The sequence below is a fragment of the Melospiza melodia genome, chromosome 1 (genome assembly GCF_035770615.1).
Source record: "Melospiza melodia melodia isolate bMelMel2 chromosome 1, bMelMel2.pri, whole genome shotgun sequence".
In the NCBI taxonomy this organism is placed as follows: Eukaryota; Metazoa; Chordata; class Aves; order Passeriformes; family Passerellidae; genus Melospiza; species Melospiza melodia.
The window spans coordinates 20,173,059-20,193,279 of NC_086194.1; the positions used below are offsets into that span (position 1 = coordinate 20,173,059).

At 35.4% G+C, this 20,221-nt stretch overlaps 1 protein-coding gene across 1 annotated transcript in view; it reads right to left on the reverse strand.

The window, feature by feature from the left end:
- MALRD1 (MAM and LDL receptor class A domain containing 1) overlaps nt 1-20,221 on the reverse strand; it is a 233,366-nt gene that overhangs the window by 53,037 nt on the left and 160,108 nt on the right. Inside the window, exon 32 of the mRNA XM_063176389.1 lies at nt 13,215-13,416. Coding sequence (XP_063032459.1) covers nt 13,215-13,416 — 202 coding nt within the window. The remainder of the gene's footprint in view (nt 1-13,214; nt 13,417-20,221) is intronic.

Below are 20,221 nucleotides of genomic sequence, written 5' to 3' on the forward strand. Positions count from 1 at the left end.
TTTTATTCACTGGATATAGTGTAAACATAAAATAACAAAAATTATTATTTACTCAGTGAAAATAATAACGTGGTGATCTTTTGTACTGTTTATATTCAGAATTATGCCATGCATATCTCAAAGATGTGAACTTTTACATGGGATTGAAAAGATTGTGATTTCATATGTGTTTTATAAATGTGTTAGTCTAAAAATAATCTATTCTACTTTAAAAGGCTTATGGAAGTTGGTTTTAGGTACTTGATAATAGACATTCAGATCACATAGTGGATTGATTTGGTAGATTAAAAATATTCTAGATTCTGCCTTTTTTTCTACTTTGTTCCTATACTTTACCAGATAATAATAGTAGCCCATGAAAATGCTGAATTTTTTTTGTCATATAGAAGCTCTGTATAAGGCCATGATCCTGCCAAGATACTGAAGAAATGTCATTGGGAGAACATAATTCTCTCTCCATTGATACAGAACTAGTGCTGTCAAATCATGCACAGTGGAATAAAAAAATATATATTTTTTTATTTTTAGTTTACATTTGCTCTGGGAAAAAGTAAAAAAGTATGATTATATTTGAAAGTACTTTCTTTTCTTTCTGCTATTTCTGACCCTTTCCTCACAGTGCCTAGGGGGCATTTAAGCAGTGAAAATGACTTAAGCTGCAGTCAGTTCTGCTTATACAAATTCTTTTGTTCTTGCATAGTCCTGTGTTAGCTTTTCTATATTTGTTCTGATGCTATGGAAATTAACCCAACACAGATACAATATATTTGACTTTGCTGTGGTTGCCTGTTTATGTTGCAGGAGAGATTGCATTTATAATACATTTGTGAGCATTTCTGACCCAGTTTAATTTCCTGTTCTTGATATGTTTATTCACATGCTTCTACTCAAATTTGTTCTGTAAACTAAAATCCCCTCTTAAACTCAACATTTCTTGAATGTGTTGCTTGTTATGAATCTGGCCTTGAATTTAGAATTATTTTCAGACTTTTGTAACCCTGATCAGTTTAGCCTTATGAGCCCAATCATATAATGAGCTTATGCATGTAAATAATCCTGTGCCAAATGTAGTATTTAGAGAAATGCCTGAATGCTCTTTTTGAATGGGGATGATTGATTATTTTTCTATTGTTATTATTAATATTATCTTCTATTATTATTTTCTATTACTATTTTATATCAATATTCCCTCTGATTGTTAGAAAATAATTTTTAGGATGAAGTTCTTCCTGACTTGCATAACAAATATATTAGAGTGTGCAATATTCACCAAGGGCAGCAAAGATGTGTCCAGGTTGAGTTAGGTGTAAGGTTAACCATGGGTCTTATTGAGGTCTGTTTTATATTTGCACTACATTAAAAAAAAAATCTAAAGTCATATCCTGAAATAAGTAAAATACTTTTAGATCAGAACAGTGCATGAGATGGGAATGTACTTCAAAGCTCAAAGGAGTGTCCCTTGCTTATTAACTCACGTGATATGTTAATTAGTTCAAATGTGTTTGGTTTCAAAATAGAAAAATTGTGCTCTGGTTGCCATTCTATAAGAGGTTGTTATTGCCATGGTCTGCCAAAACTCTACTCCAAAATTCAATCTATTTTCTTTACATAAAGTAGGTTATAATTTTTTTTCCCATTTATAAATTAAATATGCGTGGTAAAAATTTTGGAGATTTATCAAAACAATAATTTGTACAAAGCTAACAACTAAAAAAAGCTAATTAAGAATATGCAAATGTAGAAAATAATTAACTAGTTCCAACTGAAATCTCCAGCAACATTAATGCAAAACTAATTACTTGTATTCAAAACTACTGTCTATGTAATTATTTATTTTAAGCTCACGATTGCAGTATCTGCTACTGACACATTTCCTTCTAAAAAGTGGGAATATTCATTCTGTTTTCTTGCCACTGTGAAGAATTAAACTAAGGTGTTAACACTACAATGTGGTTTGCAGTGAAAAATGAGCTGGCACTAATGAGAGATTGTCAGAAACACCCTCCATGTGCTGACTCACACAGTAGTACACTCACACAATTTAGCAATAAAAACTAACTTTAAACTTAGCATATCTGTGAACCTAAAATTTTCCCCTTGTACAAATATATGAAAGTCATGTAAACAGCAGAATCTGAAGTGAAGCCTTTTCAATGCAAATTGGACCATTTGTGGCCCACACATCCCTTCTGTCACTTAATATTGTTTGATTCAACAATTGCCTAACACTGGCATGCCAAGAAAATGTTTCCCTCACCTTTTCTCAAATGCAGAAAAGATGTTCCCAAGGCAGCACTCATCTCCTGAGTGTTGTGTGAATCTCATTTTCAGACCACATTCAGGAGTGCAGGAGACATTGTACAGGTTACTTTTTTCAAAAGCATTATCTGTTTGAAACTGTTTAAGGATTTGGAGATAAATCTACTGAAAATGATGAGTTCTAAGGAAGACAGTATAAAAGCTTTAGCTTTTTGTATCCAGCCTGCATGCTCACTGAAAAGCACGACTAAAAATCCTCAAGAATTCAGTATTTGCGCACAGATGAAAAGCAAACTAAACAAAAAAAAATCAGCAAAAATAACCTCTGCACTGCAAAGCACTGAGTCTGAATTTGGATTCACATGAAAAACAGCAGTAAATTGTTGATGTTCCATTATACCTAAGAAATCATGACTTTCCAAGTAGAAAGCTGAGGACATGTCCTTATTTACTTTACTTTGCACTCAGTGTTTTATTTTGCACTTATTTTTACCTTGCATATGGCAAATAACCAAAATTAAAGAAAGGGTTTAAAAATGTGCATATAACATCTACTTGTATATCATAAAAAAGACATTTTAATTAGGTCCTAAAACCTGACATTTTAATTTGGTCCTATGTCTTTTGAAACTTACTCACACAGCTGTGCTAGATGAGTTATAATCTACGGACCAGAAGTGCTACCTCACATGCACCTTCACACTTTTATGAGAAGTTAAGTAGCTGAGGTAGAGATAAAAAAAAAAAAACAAACTCAAAAACATTGAAATCAGACCAGTGTTTAAAGCAAAATAAAATTTGGTACATACTGTTCTGTGAACTGCAATAACTACAGCTGGATATATCTGTATTTCATTGTTGTCAGATCAAATAGGCACTTCTAAATACATTTTTATTGCAATGTGCTACCATCAAACCATGTTTACAGTAAATAGAGATCATGAGCTGATGATTTTGGAAAAAAGAGCCTTTACAATATGAAGTGTTAAGTCAATAAGTGCTCATTGTCAAGGACACAATTATATATTTGTGGGATAGGGATTTTTTAAAGGCTTACTGGTCTTTGATGTACATTTTCTGTACACTTATGTTTTGCTGTACTATTGTCTTTGTCATCCATGGACCATATGATCCTGTTTCTGACTGTAAAGCAAACTTCACAGGTTGGCACTGCAAATATTTTGCTCGCTCATGAATCACAGGCATTCAGTCAGAGAAAACCATAGAAATGCTATTACCCAAATGCTAATATAAAATAAATGTTTGTATTACACAGTCATTACCACAGCAAGCAGCACACAAACATGCTTAATTTGAATGAAGCAACAACTCCAGGCAATCCTCCTTTTTTCTGCCTTTCCTCTTCAAATACAAAGATCTCTGGTGCAGAGTAGGTCCCCATTTATATTTATATATCACCTGTAACAGTGAATTTTAGTTAAGCCTAGTGGACATTGCCATTAGAGTTAACCCCAGGGAGCATGAAATAAAGTGACCACAATTGCTGTTAGGCAGCACCACCTCAGGTGTATCAGAGCTTGCTCTATAGTCCATTTAAGTAAATGGGATAACTCATATTGATTTTAATGGGCCTTGCATCAGACCCTTGAAAACCAACAACCTGTCTGATATATTTGCATAAGTAATTTGCCTAGTGAATGTAATAAAAACAGTGGACCTATTAACTGTAGCTAAAAGAGGTCAAAAATAACTCCCTCCCATAGATTTCATTAGACAAGAGTATAAATTAATTACGGGCCCAATCCAGTGCATTAATTAATTTGAAATAGATGTCAGTCCTCAATTTCAGTTCAGTAAACATTGGATCAGGGCGTGAAATCAACCCATTCAAGATGGCTGCAAGGAAGCAAACTTGTTACAAAAATTAATAGGACTAAAACTATACAGATACTTTAACAATCTTTCCATGTGTTTTTATCCATTACAATAAAGCTCCTGCTGTTTATTTCCAAGTTTGTAAAAAGACAAAAATTAAAAAAAAAATTTAAAAAGGGGAAAATTAGTCTGGCCAATTGAATCTTCAAGTCTCTTCCCTTCATGGGAAGACAGAGGTTTGGGACAGGGTGCTGGAAAGGATCCCAGAGATCCCATGACAAAGCCAGAATTAAAAAAAAAAAAAACAGAACATGGTCCAATGATGTCTATATGACTGTGCAGAATTTATTTTAAATTATCATAGTTTGCTAACATACAAGCATAATGGAAAGCAGACAGGTTTACTGCCAGTAAAGTCAAGCTATGATTTAGTCTTCACTCAGAGAACTACTGATTCTGGCAGGAACACACTACCTGTGACAGGAATATGGCAATATTTGCCATATTTCTGCTAAGAATATTCTGAGGATTGCTAACTATGCCTGCTAATGTCATGGATTTGTTGATTTGTTTATTTATTAGGAGCAATGACAAACTGGAGAAGCTGTGAAACTTTAGTCTTTGACAAAATGAAATGGATATAATTTCTGAGATAAATGTGAGCTGAAGAATTGCTATTGAGGAGATGAGTAGGTTTTACATAAGGAAGAGTCTGAGAATTTTCTGCTCTTTAAGACAGAATCATGAAACCATTTCATTCCAAATATTATTTCTCTCCTTCCCTCCAAGGAAATATGTTGATTTATATGAATGAAGTTAGCAAGGAAAAGTATAATCTGTGTGATTTGAAAGTTTTCTGCTGTAAACAGATGGGGTTTGGAGGTTCAATATTAATGAAAGTATTTTAATACACTATTAATAAATCTGAAGAATTTTAATTTCCCAAAAGGCATGAGCTTGCTTCAGAAGATTTCAGTATTCTGGACAAGTTACAAGAAGGCAGACAGTAACTGAAAGTTTTGGACAAAGATAGTATAATTATTAATTTAAACACACAACATAATTGCATTTAGGGATTGCCAGTAATTATCCTAGTTTATACAGTGCATTATCTTATCGTAAAATTATTCCCAGTTCCTTTTCTGTGAAATCTACAAAAAGTTTTGGCTTTTGACACTGGCTAGGTCTGTGCACTGGAAGGTACAACAGGCTGAAGGAGCTCTCTAAGGTACTATGTTTGGATCGCAATTTTTGGTCTTTAAAAATGCATAAACGCCTTATCTCTGCCAAGAAACACAGATCTAAAGCATATTGTGATTGGTTTCAGGGAAATGCTAATTGACTAAAGAAACTATTCACAAATTTCCCTGACATCTCCAGTCCTCTATTACTACTCATTCTGCTTTCCTCTTCCCCTCCTTTGTTTCTGTGAGCAGTCTCCCCCTACAACTTCTCTCATGAATCATCTCCTGCCCTTGAGGAAAGAAACTCCATGAGTTTCTTCTTTCTCTTTCCCTGTGAGACAAACTCCATGTGAGAGAGATTTCTGCTTCACTGCAAGCATGAGCAGACAAGCTAACAGTGATTCCCCTGGCTCTGCAACTTAAAGAAATCAGAAGTTACCTTCTCTACAGTGTTTTTCCCCATGATCTAACACTGTAGTATTAGCAGTTCAGGCAGTTAACCCTCCCAGCATTTCCAGCACTTGGGCTCTGGGAGTTTCAGAGAAGGATCACAAACTGTCCAAGGTTTTGTCAGATGAGTCCTGTTCCTCTGCAGAATTTTCTGTGTTGCTTCATGCAAGGGCACACATGGACACACTTGCACACACAGACTCACACACATGGACATACATATGGACACATGGACACATACACCTGCTCGCCCCTCAACAAGATTCTCTCTGCACCACGCAGCTATTTTTTTGCACAAAGCTCAAATAAACACCCACTCTTTACTTTAGATAAAATTAGATAAAAATGTAATTTATGCTTTTCATATTGTGAAATGGGATCTACTAAAACTTCTGGAGAGCATGTACAATTATCTGCAAATGGCTGGCTTCTGAGCTGTTTAATTTGACTATCTCGCTTCTGTCATGGGTAACCCAGGCTGTCATTGTACTTCATATCAATCTCTTATTGTCTCTTTAAACCCCAGCACATCCAGAACCAGAATTGTGGGGCAGTTGGGACATGCTGGTCCCTTCAGAAATCCAGGGCACCCAAGCTGACTCCCTTCTTTGCCTGGTGGAGTTTGCTAAAGGTGGACATTGCCCTTTTGAAATGGGCTGCTTTGGTTTCTGGGCTTGCCACTGCAGCAACTTGGAAGAACAGCATTTTGCAATTAGAAACCATCTTTAGAGTGGATCTTGCAAATTCCATAGGTAGTGAATCTTGAGCTGGTGCCATGGGGCTGGCTCACACCGTGCACAGCACCACAGAGTGGACACAGCAGTGGCTTAAGACACGAGCACCAGCACCAGCAGAGTGCAGTGGGCAGCAGGGAGAAGCAGTGGGCGGCAGAGCTGACCCCACACATGCTGGCAGTTCTTTACCTGCCCTAGGGCAGCTCCGTGAGCTGCCACCTGGCCAGGAGGTTTCTTCTTGGGCGCCAGCACTTCTCCCTTGGCCTCCCAGACCATGGGCCACCTGGGGAGCATCATCTTGGGGAGAGAGCTTGCACCATTTTCCCTCTGTCTTTCAGGATACATGGGAACCATCTTGGGAAGGGTATTTCTGGTATTTTGGGTCTCTCTTTGCTCCTGTGGTGTTCCTGAGATTTAGCAATTTTGTATCTAGTGGTTGTTTACTATTTTTTGGTTTGTTTTTTTTACTTTTTGATGTTCCACTTGTAGGTAAATGGTATTTTTTCATGTATATCTACTAGTGTTCATTCCTTATTGGTGGAAAGGGATTGGTTAAGATAAAGGAGATATAACTCATTTTAGAGTCTCCTATTTAAATTCTCCTAATTCAAGACTACTTATTGCTAGTCTGTCATTTTAGGGTCTGCACAGGAGAAGAATTTTGGCTGATTCATATTTTCCTTTTTTGGTCAATTCAGGATGTTTCATTTTTATGAGTCTGAAAACAATAATGGTTTGGACATTTCCGAACTACTAATCAAAACTGCAGAAGATTTCTTTCTTTATCCCGTCTTTTTACTTGTCAGGTAGATAATGCAATAGATAGATTATTCAATAAGAAGTAGTTATGGAGGTAGTTATCAAATACTTTTCAAATATTTGGACACCATAGCTATATGTTGTTTAGAAAAACTTTTCATCAAGTTAAGAAATTCAGCAGTCAAAGATACATCTGAAAAATCTACACTGAGAACCAAAAATATTCAATTATGCCTCATCTCTGTATTGGAAAAGGAAAAGAGAGCTCTGAGAAAAATAGTATTTAATAATGTGGTTAAAGATTATGTCTTTACATATAAACACACAGACCCTGATTTGAAGCAAATGGAAATCTGTGGCAGGAAAAGCAGCAGAGGTTTATAAACAATCAGGATTTTAAGAGTGTGTTTCATGAAGCAGGGACAAAATAGGGAGGAAAAAGTCTCAGTATGTGGTTGAGCACTGGAACAGTTCCCTGGGGCAGTGGTGGCAGCACCAGCCTGACAGAGCCCAAGGAGCATTTGGACAGTGCTGTCGGGCACATGATGTGACTCTTGGGGATGGTTCTGTGCAGAACAAGGAATTGAACTCAATAATCCTTTTGGGTCCCTTCCTACTCTGGATATTCTGTCATTCCATGAATATATGTTGTGAGAAACAAATTATAACTAGGCAAGACGTTATGACATGAGTATTTCCACACATATATGCTTTTTCTCTATAGTTTTTTATCTAAAATCACAAGAGGATTCACTTCTAAAGAAATGCTCTTCCCAATTATTTCTCTGAAAATTAGATACCTTCAAGATACCACATATCACCTAAAATGATAGTATTTTAGACTAATACTGATTTTGAAAACCATGACTGCTTATCAGGTGATTATCTACATAGCTTTTTACTTTACCACTTTCTTTTTTTCCACTATCTAGATACTCAGAAATTGTTTTCCAAGTCGCTATTCTTTTACTAAGTTATTAAATGAAAAAGTATTAGATTCTATCTTCATTCTGCTATGTTCAAATTATAAACAGTCATAAACAGAGTTTAAATTAGATGCCAGCTATAATGTTCATTTCCTTCCACCTTGAACAAAGAGAATGGCCTATAGCTCCTTTGGAACACCTTCCTTCTCATCTTGATGGTTGAACCTGCACCTATCACAAATTTTTGGTATAACATCACATAAATTCTGCTATTGTTTGGAAGTCAATGCAAATTATTTCACTCTGAAGGAACTTTGGGATTGGGTGTATAGCATGCATCTATTGTGAGATTTGAAACTGTTTTATGTAGATATCTTAAGAAAATCCTGCCCACCACACAAAAGGGTGAATCATCAAGGTTGAAATAAAGGTTTCATACATTTCAAGGCCTAAGTGAGAAAGCACTAAAGCTTTTCTATTCATGAATATAAGCCTAGATTCATATAAGCAGCAGCAGCTTGTAATTTAATTTCTGAATATTAAAAATTCTCTGATGTTAAAAGGAGAACAGATAAGTTCAGAGGGAAATAAAAAAATTGAGGATCATTATTCCAAGACTACATATGGCTCAGGAAGACTGAATTACAAATGGCTGCCAATGGGAAATGTATTGAGGGTAAAACAGTATGTATAGTTCCCATTTTCTTACACTCTTTCCCTGACATCCAGAAGTGTTGGAGAAAGTTTATATTTCTAGATGAACTCTTTTCTTACTTACTGTGGCTGACCAGAAATTCTGAGTATATCTATCTTAAATTTGACTGACTATAATTTCCTTCGTCACACAGTTTTTGGAATATCATTTCTTCTAGAAAACTAAGGAAAGATGATCTAAATGGATGGATGTTGCTATATCTCATGATTGTCTTATGATGGTTCAAATAAATTGAAAATTCAGTTCTTGGAGGTTAGGTTTCAGGGTACTGGGATGCCTTTGTATACATTTTTAAAATACCCTTGGGCTTGAATGTAAAGCTAAAACCTGTCTTATAATGCACAGATTCTGATTTGTTTCTTCTACTTGTTTTTTCACAGCAAGTGAAATCTTGCTCAGTATAAGGATTATGCACAACCTTTACAGAAGGTTTAGTTTGTGCTTTGCTACGCAGCAATGGGGAGACTTGCAAGAATTATGATATTTCAAAGCAAATGTTTCACCTAAGTGAAAGCTGCCAAAATCACTGAAAATTTTACTTTACTTGAGGTCCTAAAAAGTAAATCTGACCCTATTTTGGTAACTCGTGTGGTGAAGTCAAGAATTATGAGAACATCAGATAAAAGCCCCGACCCATCACATCTGGGAAATAGCACTTCCTAAATTCACAATTCCACCAGGTTAGAGATGCCATGTCCTGTCTGTTCTGAATGTTTTGCACTATTTGAATTGCCCTTTTATCTCCAGTGTATCCTTACATAATAATATGTTCTACTGGAGACGAATCTTTCAGGTGGAAGGAAAGCTGCAGGGGGATGTGGTGCGAAATTTGTAACAATGACAGTCCTTTCTCATGTGCTGAGTTTATAGGCTAAAGAGACATTTTTTGAAAAATATTTTATAAAAAGGGAATAAATGAAAAAAAACCCTCAGAAGTAAAAAAGACTTCAAAATAAAGTTATCAAAGTTGATAGGAAGTGGTTCACAAAACAGAAGAAAAGAAAGAAAATACTTCAGACACTGTGACCAGCTATGGGAATTAAGCTATGGAGCAAACATAGACTAAAAACAGTAATTAAGAAAGAGAAAATTAGAAGGAAAGGCGAAGTAGAAGAATAGACACAGAATTAATTTTATTCAAATTAATAATTTCAGTAAGCAATATTAATACTGAACTGGTGATAAGCATGACTGATGGTGAAAAAGCAAATACTGTTTTCTCAAATACACTGGAGTCCCAAACACCACATGATATTTGCACTTGTCTTTATACCTAAAATTCATCCCAAATATTCATTTCAAAGTGTCAACACTATTCTTTTTGAATAAAACAGAATTACTTTAGCAATTAGTTAAAGCAGTACAATTTAGAGGTATAAATTCCCAAAGAGTTGCAGCTAAATAGGGCCTAGCAGGTAACTTGACTGCATAAAAGAGCTGGAGCATCATTCAGTGCTGACTTTGTACTGAGATTTACCTTCTTCCACTAGATCTCCACAAGCACAAACATTTCACTTGGGTGATCTCTTGAAGACATAACAAAATATATTTACTATTTATTTGTTTCTCGAGAATCCTGCTCCAATATGTAGAAGTGCTATTTAACTAAATTATGCCAAATTTGTCCACCTGGTTTATTTCCCTAGTAATGAAAGAGTGGGAAAATATAGTATTCTGATTTTTATAAACAGAATAAAGTATGATTGTTAAGCATCTTTGGGTTATTTTTAGGATATAAATTAGGCGTAGCAATAATTTTTAGAACTTCTCTAATGCCTCCTATTTCAGTTCAACTAGAAAACACTATGAGAAAGATATTAATGAACATAAAATCTGATTCAGTACTTTGGAACTTTTGTTCCATCTGAAACTAGAAATACAAATGTTTTGTAAATTATATTTTGAAAAAATTAGGACATAATAAATTTTTGTGTTTTTTAAAATCAAGCTGCTATTTACAAATTTGAAGAAGATAGTTACAACTGATTAACAATAAAATTCTTTGGTCCCTAGGATGTAAAATAAGATCTTCACACAACTTCATCAGCAGAAAGTTACGAACCTTGAAAAGTGGTATGAATATATCTCATTTAGCAGCTAATTCTGAATTAGATCCAGTGCCACTGACAGCTTCCCCTGCATTAGCATCAGCTGGAAGCTACTTCTGCAGTGGTCCTAGCACCACCTTGACAAAACCTTGCTTAAGTGTTCAGAAATATTCCTGGATATCTAGGAACTGTCATGGCTAATATGGACTGACTACTTAAAAACATAAAAACCACAACTGAACTAGAGCTGCTGGCAATGCTTTATTATTTAGAGCTCCCAACCTGCTAAATTGTGATTGCCTCCATTTAGAACGTGTTGCCTCTGGAAACTCAAAGTAATTAAAGGCAAGGTGAAATATAATAATATAGAGAGAGGAAAAAAGATCTGCAGTAGTATAGCTATCTTCTGAAAGGAAGAACACTGCACAAAACCTGCGCTGCAGGTAATACACTTTTCTTTGAGCTAGGTCTTTGAATAAACATAATGAGCAACAATCAAAGCAGGACTGACAGTGGATTAGGTAAACTTTCCCACTGATTCTGTTACAGAAAAATGTTCTTGCTTGAATATCTACAGGACAGTGCTTTTATACTATTGGAAGGTAATATCTTCAAACTTTACCATCTGAATATTTAAGCATCTCTCTAGCAACAACAGTTAGTAAAAAACAGCACCTCCTCCTAAGCAGCTCTTTGTCAGGAACAGTACTAAAAATTCAGTGGTAGGTTCTTTTTTTCCCCCCTAAATTGCTGTGGTTTATTGTATTACATGGATTTTATGTAATTCTCTTGCCTCTTCACAAGCTCTAGGCAAGCAAAGATTATTAAGATAGAATTCTTCCAAGGACAGTATGAAGCCAATCTTAAGCAATAGCATCTAGATATAGTTTTTTGTCTAAAGAGAAGATTATCTATCAAGTTGCAATTTATGCATGTAGATAAGGCATGAATTTTTTACTTATTCAACAAACTGTACGTAACCAATTTAAATCCAACAAATTTTCCTTAGGCCAAATTTATGATATGTGACATTTGTAAGAGCAACACATTGTGATACAAGTTAGATACTTCAAAGTATTCTACAACTGGAAAATCTCTGGAGAAAAATAATGTAATTAGAAAATATTGTTCTATTAAAATTCATTTATTTCTATAGTTATGATTATTTCAGAAGTACAGATACTTAAAATATATAATTTGAAAATTTTCCTATTATGCTATACTATGCATGAAACTGCCTATGTAATCCTTAAGACAAGGCTAAAAAAGGTGATTAACGTAATACGGGTAAAACAAATGCCTGTTTATGCACATAGTCTGCAGCTCATTGAATTACATTCCAAAATATTATTTGCCTGAGCCTATTTAGAGAAAATAAACAAAACTCTCATTCAGCTCAAGACTGAACAAATGTCACCCATGTGAACATATTATTTCACTTGAAGCTTTAATCAGCATGTGTTTAATTCCTCCAGAAGGTGCTTATCACAATGAAAATAATAAAAGAAATAGTTTCTTGAACAGCATGACAACCAGGTCATACACAGGCTGTCCTATCTGAACAACAATTAATAAAAAGAAAGGTTATCAAAGAAGATTTTTGTAACCTTCATATTGGCATTTATTTAACAATAATAATTTCTAGTTGTCTCTTAGTCATTAAGTTCTGCTGTAATTTCTATCAGAATCTATATTTGCATGTACACTGTTCCTTTTCTTCTGATTTGGTATCATATGGTACCTTTCATTTTCAGAGTAATGCTTTTCTTACAGAAAAAACTGCTTTTCTCACAGAAAAAAACAGGGCATTTTAAGACATTAAAATTTTTTTCTTACATAGATGAATTACTTGTGTAGCAGAAGTGAGTTTGTAAGTACTCAAAGAAAATATTAGTGAGGGAAATATGATACACATTTGTGTTTTATGAAGAGCTCAAAGATAAAAAAATAACAACTTTCTTTGAAAATAATTGTGAACTACTTTGATACTCATAAAAGTCTTTGGTCCCAAACTAATGTCTTCTTTGAATTTTTCATACAGGAGAATACCAATATAGTGGAATGGCAGTAGATTCCTCTCAACTGTGGTTCAGCTCCTCAACGCCAGTAATATTCTGAGTTGCTATAATTATTTATACGTTCAACTTCTAGCTAAAACACAGAGGTGTTGTCTATAAACCATGAGAAAAAAGGAAATATGTCAGATTTTGTGACTGTGATATACATTGAAATATGAAATGCCACAATTTTCCTTGCCCTCTGGAAAGAGAACATGCATGATATGCAGCTGTGTAATAGCATACCTCCAGCAATGCACTCTGGGGTGAAAGAAATATCATCAAGGGCAAATTCTGAGGGTTGGCTCCACCCCACTTCAGCTTCAAAGGCAACTCTGAAAAGGCTGTTACTGGAGAGAACTACACTTCCATACATCCATTTGTTTTCTTCATTTCTGCTAGAAGACCACATAAGGATTTCCATGCCATGTTCTTCAACTGTGTAGACCTGTTGATGACAGAAATCAATCAGCATTAAGGGACAGGAGGGCAGCTTGGGGGGTAACACAGCCCAAGTGCAGCAGCGCACCTCCCTGTTGGGGCAGCACTGACCCTCCTTCATATGGTTCAGATCCAATTCATATTGGTGATGATCAAATGTTACTGAATACTTTTGCTAATGCTAGTTCAGCCTCAAATATAAAACTACTGTGGAAAGAAAAAAAAAAAAAAAACAAAAAAACCCCAGCTAACCGAATTAGTAATTGCAAAATCTACAAAGAATCTCAGCCTGACATACAGAAAATAATGAGTAAAGACTTAACCCCAAATTCATTTAGAAATTGAAGAAGGACTGAGTAGGTTCTTGAGCTATTCTTTCATCTCTAAATGGTGACCTCCTTATGGTTAGACTGAGTGAAGATTTTAGAGGTATGAATAAAACACGTGGCAACTAGGGATTTAAGTCTGTCATCTGGTACTAGCAATTTATAGTATTGAGTTTGAGACAGTCACAGGAAGTTATTTTAAACATATTTAGCAAAGATATTAATAAAAGTACATAAATATTTATATACTGAAAGCAGTAAGTATAGCAATGAGTGAAGTCCCGATTAACCAACAGCTAGTGAATTTATGCCAAGAACATGAAGCTGGAAAATACCAAGGTATTTGCTTTTCCCACACAGGTGTTATAAATTCCTTATACAATCTGACCAGGTTTAAAAAAAAATGAAAAAGAGCTGGAGAAAAGAAAGTAAGCATATTCTGACCATTCCAGATGATAACTATTTCTTTAAGGGACTGAATATTATAATCAATATCCATCCTCTTCTTGCCATTTACAGAAACATAGTTTTCTTAAACTAATTTTCAAGTGACCTTTAGGTTCTGTTCCCTTATTAAGCGGAATGCCCCAGTTTAATAAGGGAACAGAAACCCTAAGGCCCAAGAAAGTTATGAACTTGAACCCATGCTAATTATCTGTATAATTCAGTAAGTTTGATTCTCCCAGTCCACCTGGTGGGACAAATAAGCTAAAAACCCAAATGGAACCCTAAAACCCACATAATTTGTAGGCCTTTGTGTATTGATTAAAATATCTGTGATGCCTGAAAACTCTTGCAAGTTTTTTTAATTTTGGAGTAAGGGAGCAAGAAAGAATAATACATAGAGTAACTCAAATCAGGACCAAATTTTGTCAAGCCTGATCTTTGGTTACAGGACTGTGTAACAGCAATATCTTTTCACTGAGCTCCTAAAAGCACACCTCTTGCAGGGCTAAAAGGACAAGCGTTAAGAAGAAATAGATGGTTCAACCCATAAATAAAATTTAAAACTGTGTGCAAGAGTTTTTCACATTACTGGGCTCTGAGGTCTTAATAAGTAGAAACTCTTGATTAGAGAGGTTCATGTGAGGTTAGGACAGTGTTAAACACCTGTGTGTGTCTCTGGAACCATTTACTATTTCACCAACACAGCAGGATTCCTGACAATCTTGATGATCTGGAAAATATGACAACCTTGATAATCTGAAATTTTACAGTCTATAACAATGTTAGCATGGCTTTAGCTATAAGCAGTGATATTTACCTTTTGGAAAGTAAATATTGAGGTAATATTCCTTTCAGTATATCTCATTGTTGAGTCTCACAGCTCCACAAATAGTTATTGGGGAAGTGGGAAGAGTCCAAAACATTTAAAGACAATGCTAGCATCTTTCTTACAGGGTACTTAACAGTTGTCCCATTGTTTAAAGCCTTTTTTTTTTCCAGTTGTTTTGGTTATATTCATAGGAGAATTTTTTCATACTAAAAATTTCAGGGCATAATAATTGTTTGAACAGGTCTGTCTTTGTACAGAGAAATTTCATTGTGTCCATACAAAGTCTGGTCTCAGGTGCAGCAAGGACCCATTCTGTGCACATTCAGATCAACCCTGCAGCTCAAGCTGAGTACCAACAATGAACCAGTCAGGAATCCTGCTGTGTGCTCTCTGGCCAGTGGGTCTGGAATGGCAGCAGGTCAAACTGGGTCCTAAGTGTGACATTTTGATGACATCAACTCCTGTTCACATGGATGCAAAGTCATCTTACACACCTCGTCTTTGTTTTCTTTAAAATTTAACTTACATTTACCATAGAGCAAGGGCATGCAGATATGTAATTACTAACAGATTAATTAACATGTTATGGTAATTTATGTAACACTGTCCTCAGACTAAAGTTTAAACCTGGTGTATAACAATCACATAGGTAATTGAGGAAACTGACATCATGTAGTGTAAATCTCTAAACTGGTACAGTGGAAATCTCGGTTGAGCTGAGAACAGTTCTGTTTCATTTGTCATGTACCTTCCTGGGGTAATGCTGCAATCTCACTACTTGTCAAAGTACTCCTGAATACCTGAGTTCTCCAAGCCTTTTTCTATCCACAACTATGCCAGGAAAGGGTGTGTGTTCTTAAATGCTTTCTAAAAGAAGTTAGATGGAATTTCTAAAAGAATAACACATAACTGAAAATGCATGCTAAGTCAAATGAGATTAAAGGAGAGTTCAGAAAAATGGGAAGCCCAAGGATACTGTTCCTTTAGCAGGGGATACAGGTCTTATTTTCTCTGAGGTTGTGCCTGATGAAAGTGAAAAAATAATAATATATCTTCTCTCCTGGGATGACCCATGTCACTCAGTGTTTGAGCATTTTCTGGATCAGGAAGTACATCAAGTGTATACAAGACTTTTGCTGGCCTCTGTAAACACACACAGCACATGAAAGGTCGAGCAAATTTTCATGGATAAGATCTCCCTAGAGCCCTGGAAGGGTACAACTCTGTGGTGCTTAATACCTCCAGCACCACCTTCCTGCACAGCATCCTATCTAAAGTGTACAAGCTAGCCTGGTAGTGAAAACAACTTCAGATGTGCAGGAAAAAAAAGCTGGCAGGATGAATCCCACCATATGGTATGTAAGGGAAGAAAAGCAACCCCCAAACAAAAACCAACCAAGTTTAAAAAAAAAAACAAAACCACAAAGCCCTCAAAACAACCAAACAACAAGTTGCCACAAAACCCCATTGAACAACTCTGTATTTATGAGTCTGATAAGATTGTTCTGCAGCCTAATATTGATCTAGCTGATCCACAGAGAACAACATTCTTTAGAAAATCCTATTTACCGCCTTAAAGTCATGACTTCTCCACAGAATATCCTGTGTGTTAGAAGCTTCTGAATAATTTTCCAGCTTCTATTTCATTTTGAGAATATGGAAAGTACTTTTTAAGGTCATGAAATATAAACTATTTTCTATTTGTTAATCAGCAGTTACAACTCATGGTTATCCTGTACCCTCATCCTGGATTTTCAATATGATTTATTATCTTGCCTGAATCTAGAAGCTGGAATGCTGGAAAGTACTACATTCCACCTGAATTGCCTAATAAATAAGAAACCAATGCAAGTCTGAAGGGTGCATAATAAGAGATGTATTCTCCCACCATTGACAACTTAGAGTCTTTAATTGCCAGCCGAGGAAACAGGAAAATCCTGAAAAGGAGAACCTGTCTTTTCACTTCATTAGGCACCAGAGACTCGTGTCAGCTGAGGAAAATTTCCATTGACTCCAGTGAATAACGATGCTAGGTTTTCTGCTTTACATCTTTAAGATCATGCTTTTGAACTCTTCATGTTCCTCAGCAGTCATCATCACATCTCTTCCTTGGATTGAGGTCTCACCAGAGACAGACTGAAATTGTTTCTAAGTCCACAAATCAGATTACAAAATTGTATTATATTTCATTTTCCCAATAGAGAAGCACTTAAAAAATTACTTACCTCTTCTCTCTTTATTCCTCTAAACCTCTGTTTGAAGCAATAAAAGTTTTACCTAAACATTAGTTTAAAGTAATACAATATTTAGGTTTTTGAGTAAGAGTGACTTGTCTTATACCAAAATTTATTAGAAATCAGTTCTTTTAGTTGCAACAAATACGAAGACAGAAAACTGATATATTAGCTATCCTATCACATCAGGAATTAATTTCAGTTTTAATTCTCCACTGTATGAGTATGGCAGACTCCTGGGGTAAATGGGCAGAGAAGCATAATAAACACTGAGTGTTTTCAATCTAACTGACAGATGATCAATAGAATTTCCATTGGGAAAAAACAGATGTGAAAATCACATTCATTTTTGCTGAAACTGCTCTCCTACACCATTAAATTCAACAAAGTAGTCATAAGAATGCAAAGAGAAATGCGAGGTTTTTTAAATTTACATTTGCAGCATAATGCAGACACATCTGCTTGTATTAAGAGGCATTTTCGTCCAGAAGATATTGATTGATATATTAGACCAGGCTTGTATTTAGTGCTGGATAACTCCCTTTTCAAAGACTCTTACCAAATGTTTCCAAGGAAAGCTAGTGGGTTTGCTCTTAGTCATTACAAAGTAATTTTCCTCTCCTGTTGATTAATGATAGATTGAAGTCCTGAAGCAGGAGTATTCAGATTTCTTTTAAATAGCATCCATTCTATGTTAATGCAAGAGTTTCTGTAAACATTGTATCTTTCTAAAAATAATAATAATAGCCCAGACTTTTGGTTTCCCTATGAACAAATTACAGAGTTTATGACAATGGAATTGTGCAACAGAAATGTGCATTGTGAATACAGAATAGAAGCATTTCAAGTTCCTTTTCCCCTTTCCTCAGTGACTAGCTCCTTTTCTGAGTAAGAACAGGATTGTTCCTGTGTAGTTTTACCACGTCTATTTCCTATACCATTACAATGTTCATTTTAATCTTTCTTTTACTGATTCCTTGTATGCTATTTTAATCACACATCTTAGTATGTCCTATATTTGCAGTCCTTGTATTTTTTTTTTAAATTCAGATTCAACCAGACAGCTGTCTTTCAGATAAGAATTATATCAGCTTTTGTACTGGTGTTATAATATTCTGGCACATTATTCAAGCTTCCTATTACAGTTTGACTTCTTTCACCTCCAGTGCAAAATGAAAAAAAAAATCTTCACAGAGCTGTTGTTTCTGAAGTTTTGGGCTGTTGATTTTATTGCTTTTCTTTTTTGTTCTTTTTAGGTTTTTTCCTTTTTCACTTGAATGGGTACAGTTAATTTATATTCTTGATTTAATAACAGCAACAGTTGATACTGAATAGCTTATTAGTTTGATAGAATAGTGCAAAATGTCCACAGAGGTAAATTGATTCTGTGATGAGGTGATATTCCTTGCTGAGTGCCTCAGTCTGTTGTGAATACGTTTCTATGTAAGAGTACATGTAGCAAAGCCATAAACAGGGAACTTTATTTGTGTGTGGGAGTAAGACAATTCTTTATGAAATTGAGGCAATTAGAGGAAATTAAACTAGTCTTCTTAAAAAAGTAAAGTCCAATTAAAAAGCAGGCTCTGGCTGTCTGCCTGCTAACTCACACACAGGCCACACACATCCACTTATTCACTAATGCTAAGTGTTCTGTGATGCTTGAAAACATTCAAAAGCTCCTTCAAAGGATCTCATCATCAATCTTGCATGCTGTAAGGTCCCGGATACTTGAATTTAAACAGATAGTTAATCATTGATAATCTCACAGTATTTCAGCTATCAACAGGTCAAAAAAGGAATTTATGTTTGCTTTTTGCTCCTGCTTATACAAACTTCATGAAATACAGCTTTTTTTTTATCAATAAGTAAATTTACAGCAGTACTTAGAGTAATAAACTAGGTGCTAGAGATAAAATTGATATGCAAATCCCATCCTGAAAAACTTACTAAAAAAGATGGAATGAAGGATAACAATGTCCTTGGTCTGGATGTAAGGAGAAGATAGTGGAAAGTTTACCAGTGGCACAAGTTGCCCCTAGAGGCTGAGTAGTCTCCATTTATGGACATTTTCAAGACTGGGTAAATTCCTGAGCCAGCAGCATCATCTTGTAGCTGACTCTGTTTGGAGCAAGGGGTTGGACTAGAGAGCACCTGAGGCCCTTCCAGCCTAATTGCACTACAATCCCATGGAACAGTGCTCTGGTTATCCTTTCCAGTGGAGAAAACAGTGGTAAAAACTTTCTGACTTAATTCAATGTCCAAGGCTACAAAAATATTCTTGTTTGCATTTAACATAGACTAACGTATATTCTGTACCGACTAAAAAAATTAAAATTACCTGTATTTTCAAAATTTAACAAACCCCACAGACAGGAGTCTTTCTTGGGTCACTTAAAAAGGAACTGTGCAGCATATTTATACAGTGAGTCACATGAAGTGAGCTGTTTGCCAAGGGGTCACATCCCTGCTTGGACTGTTGCTGGATTACTTAACAACCAAAAGTGTACTTGTTAAGGATGCTTGGGGAACAGCAAGATGACAGTTTCATGGAAACTTGGGCTACAATTGTTAATACAGTTATATGCATTATTTCCGATTGTTTTAATAGAACACCTTTCACACATAGCTGCATTAATATTTTAAAACCATGTAATTTTAACCACTAAACATTAGAAATTATCTCCATTTTATGTTAGAATGAATTCTGCAGAGAACTGTGCTGGTACTGGGTAGGTTTTAGTATGCTAGTCAAATGTGCAGTGTTAATTCTTACACATGTAGTAAAAGGACTTCAAGTGGAATGAAAACTAAAGCAGAACTGTGACTTGATCTTGTGAGGAGAAGATTCGTGTAACAGCAGTAAGTTGTGATGAAGTTTTGTTATTATAAATTCCTGAGATTTTGCTAATCCTAGACACAAAAATGCGAACAGTGCTAAAGCAAGTATTATTATGCCATAGTGTAGTAGAAGGACTT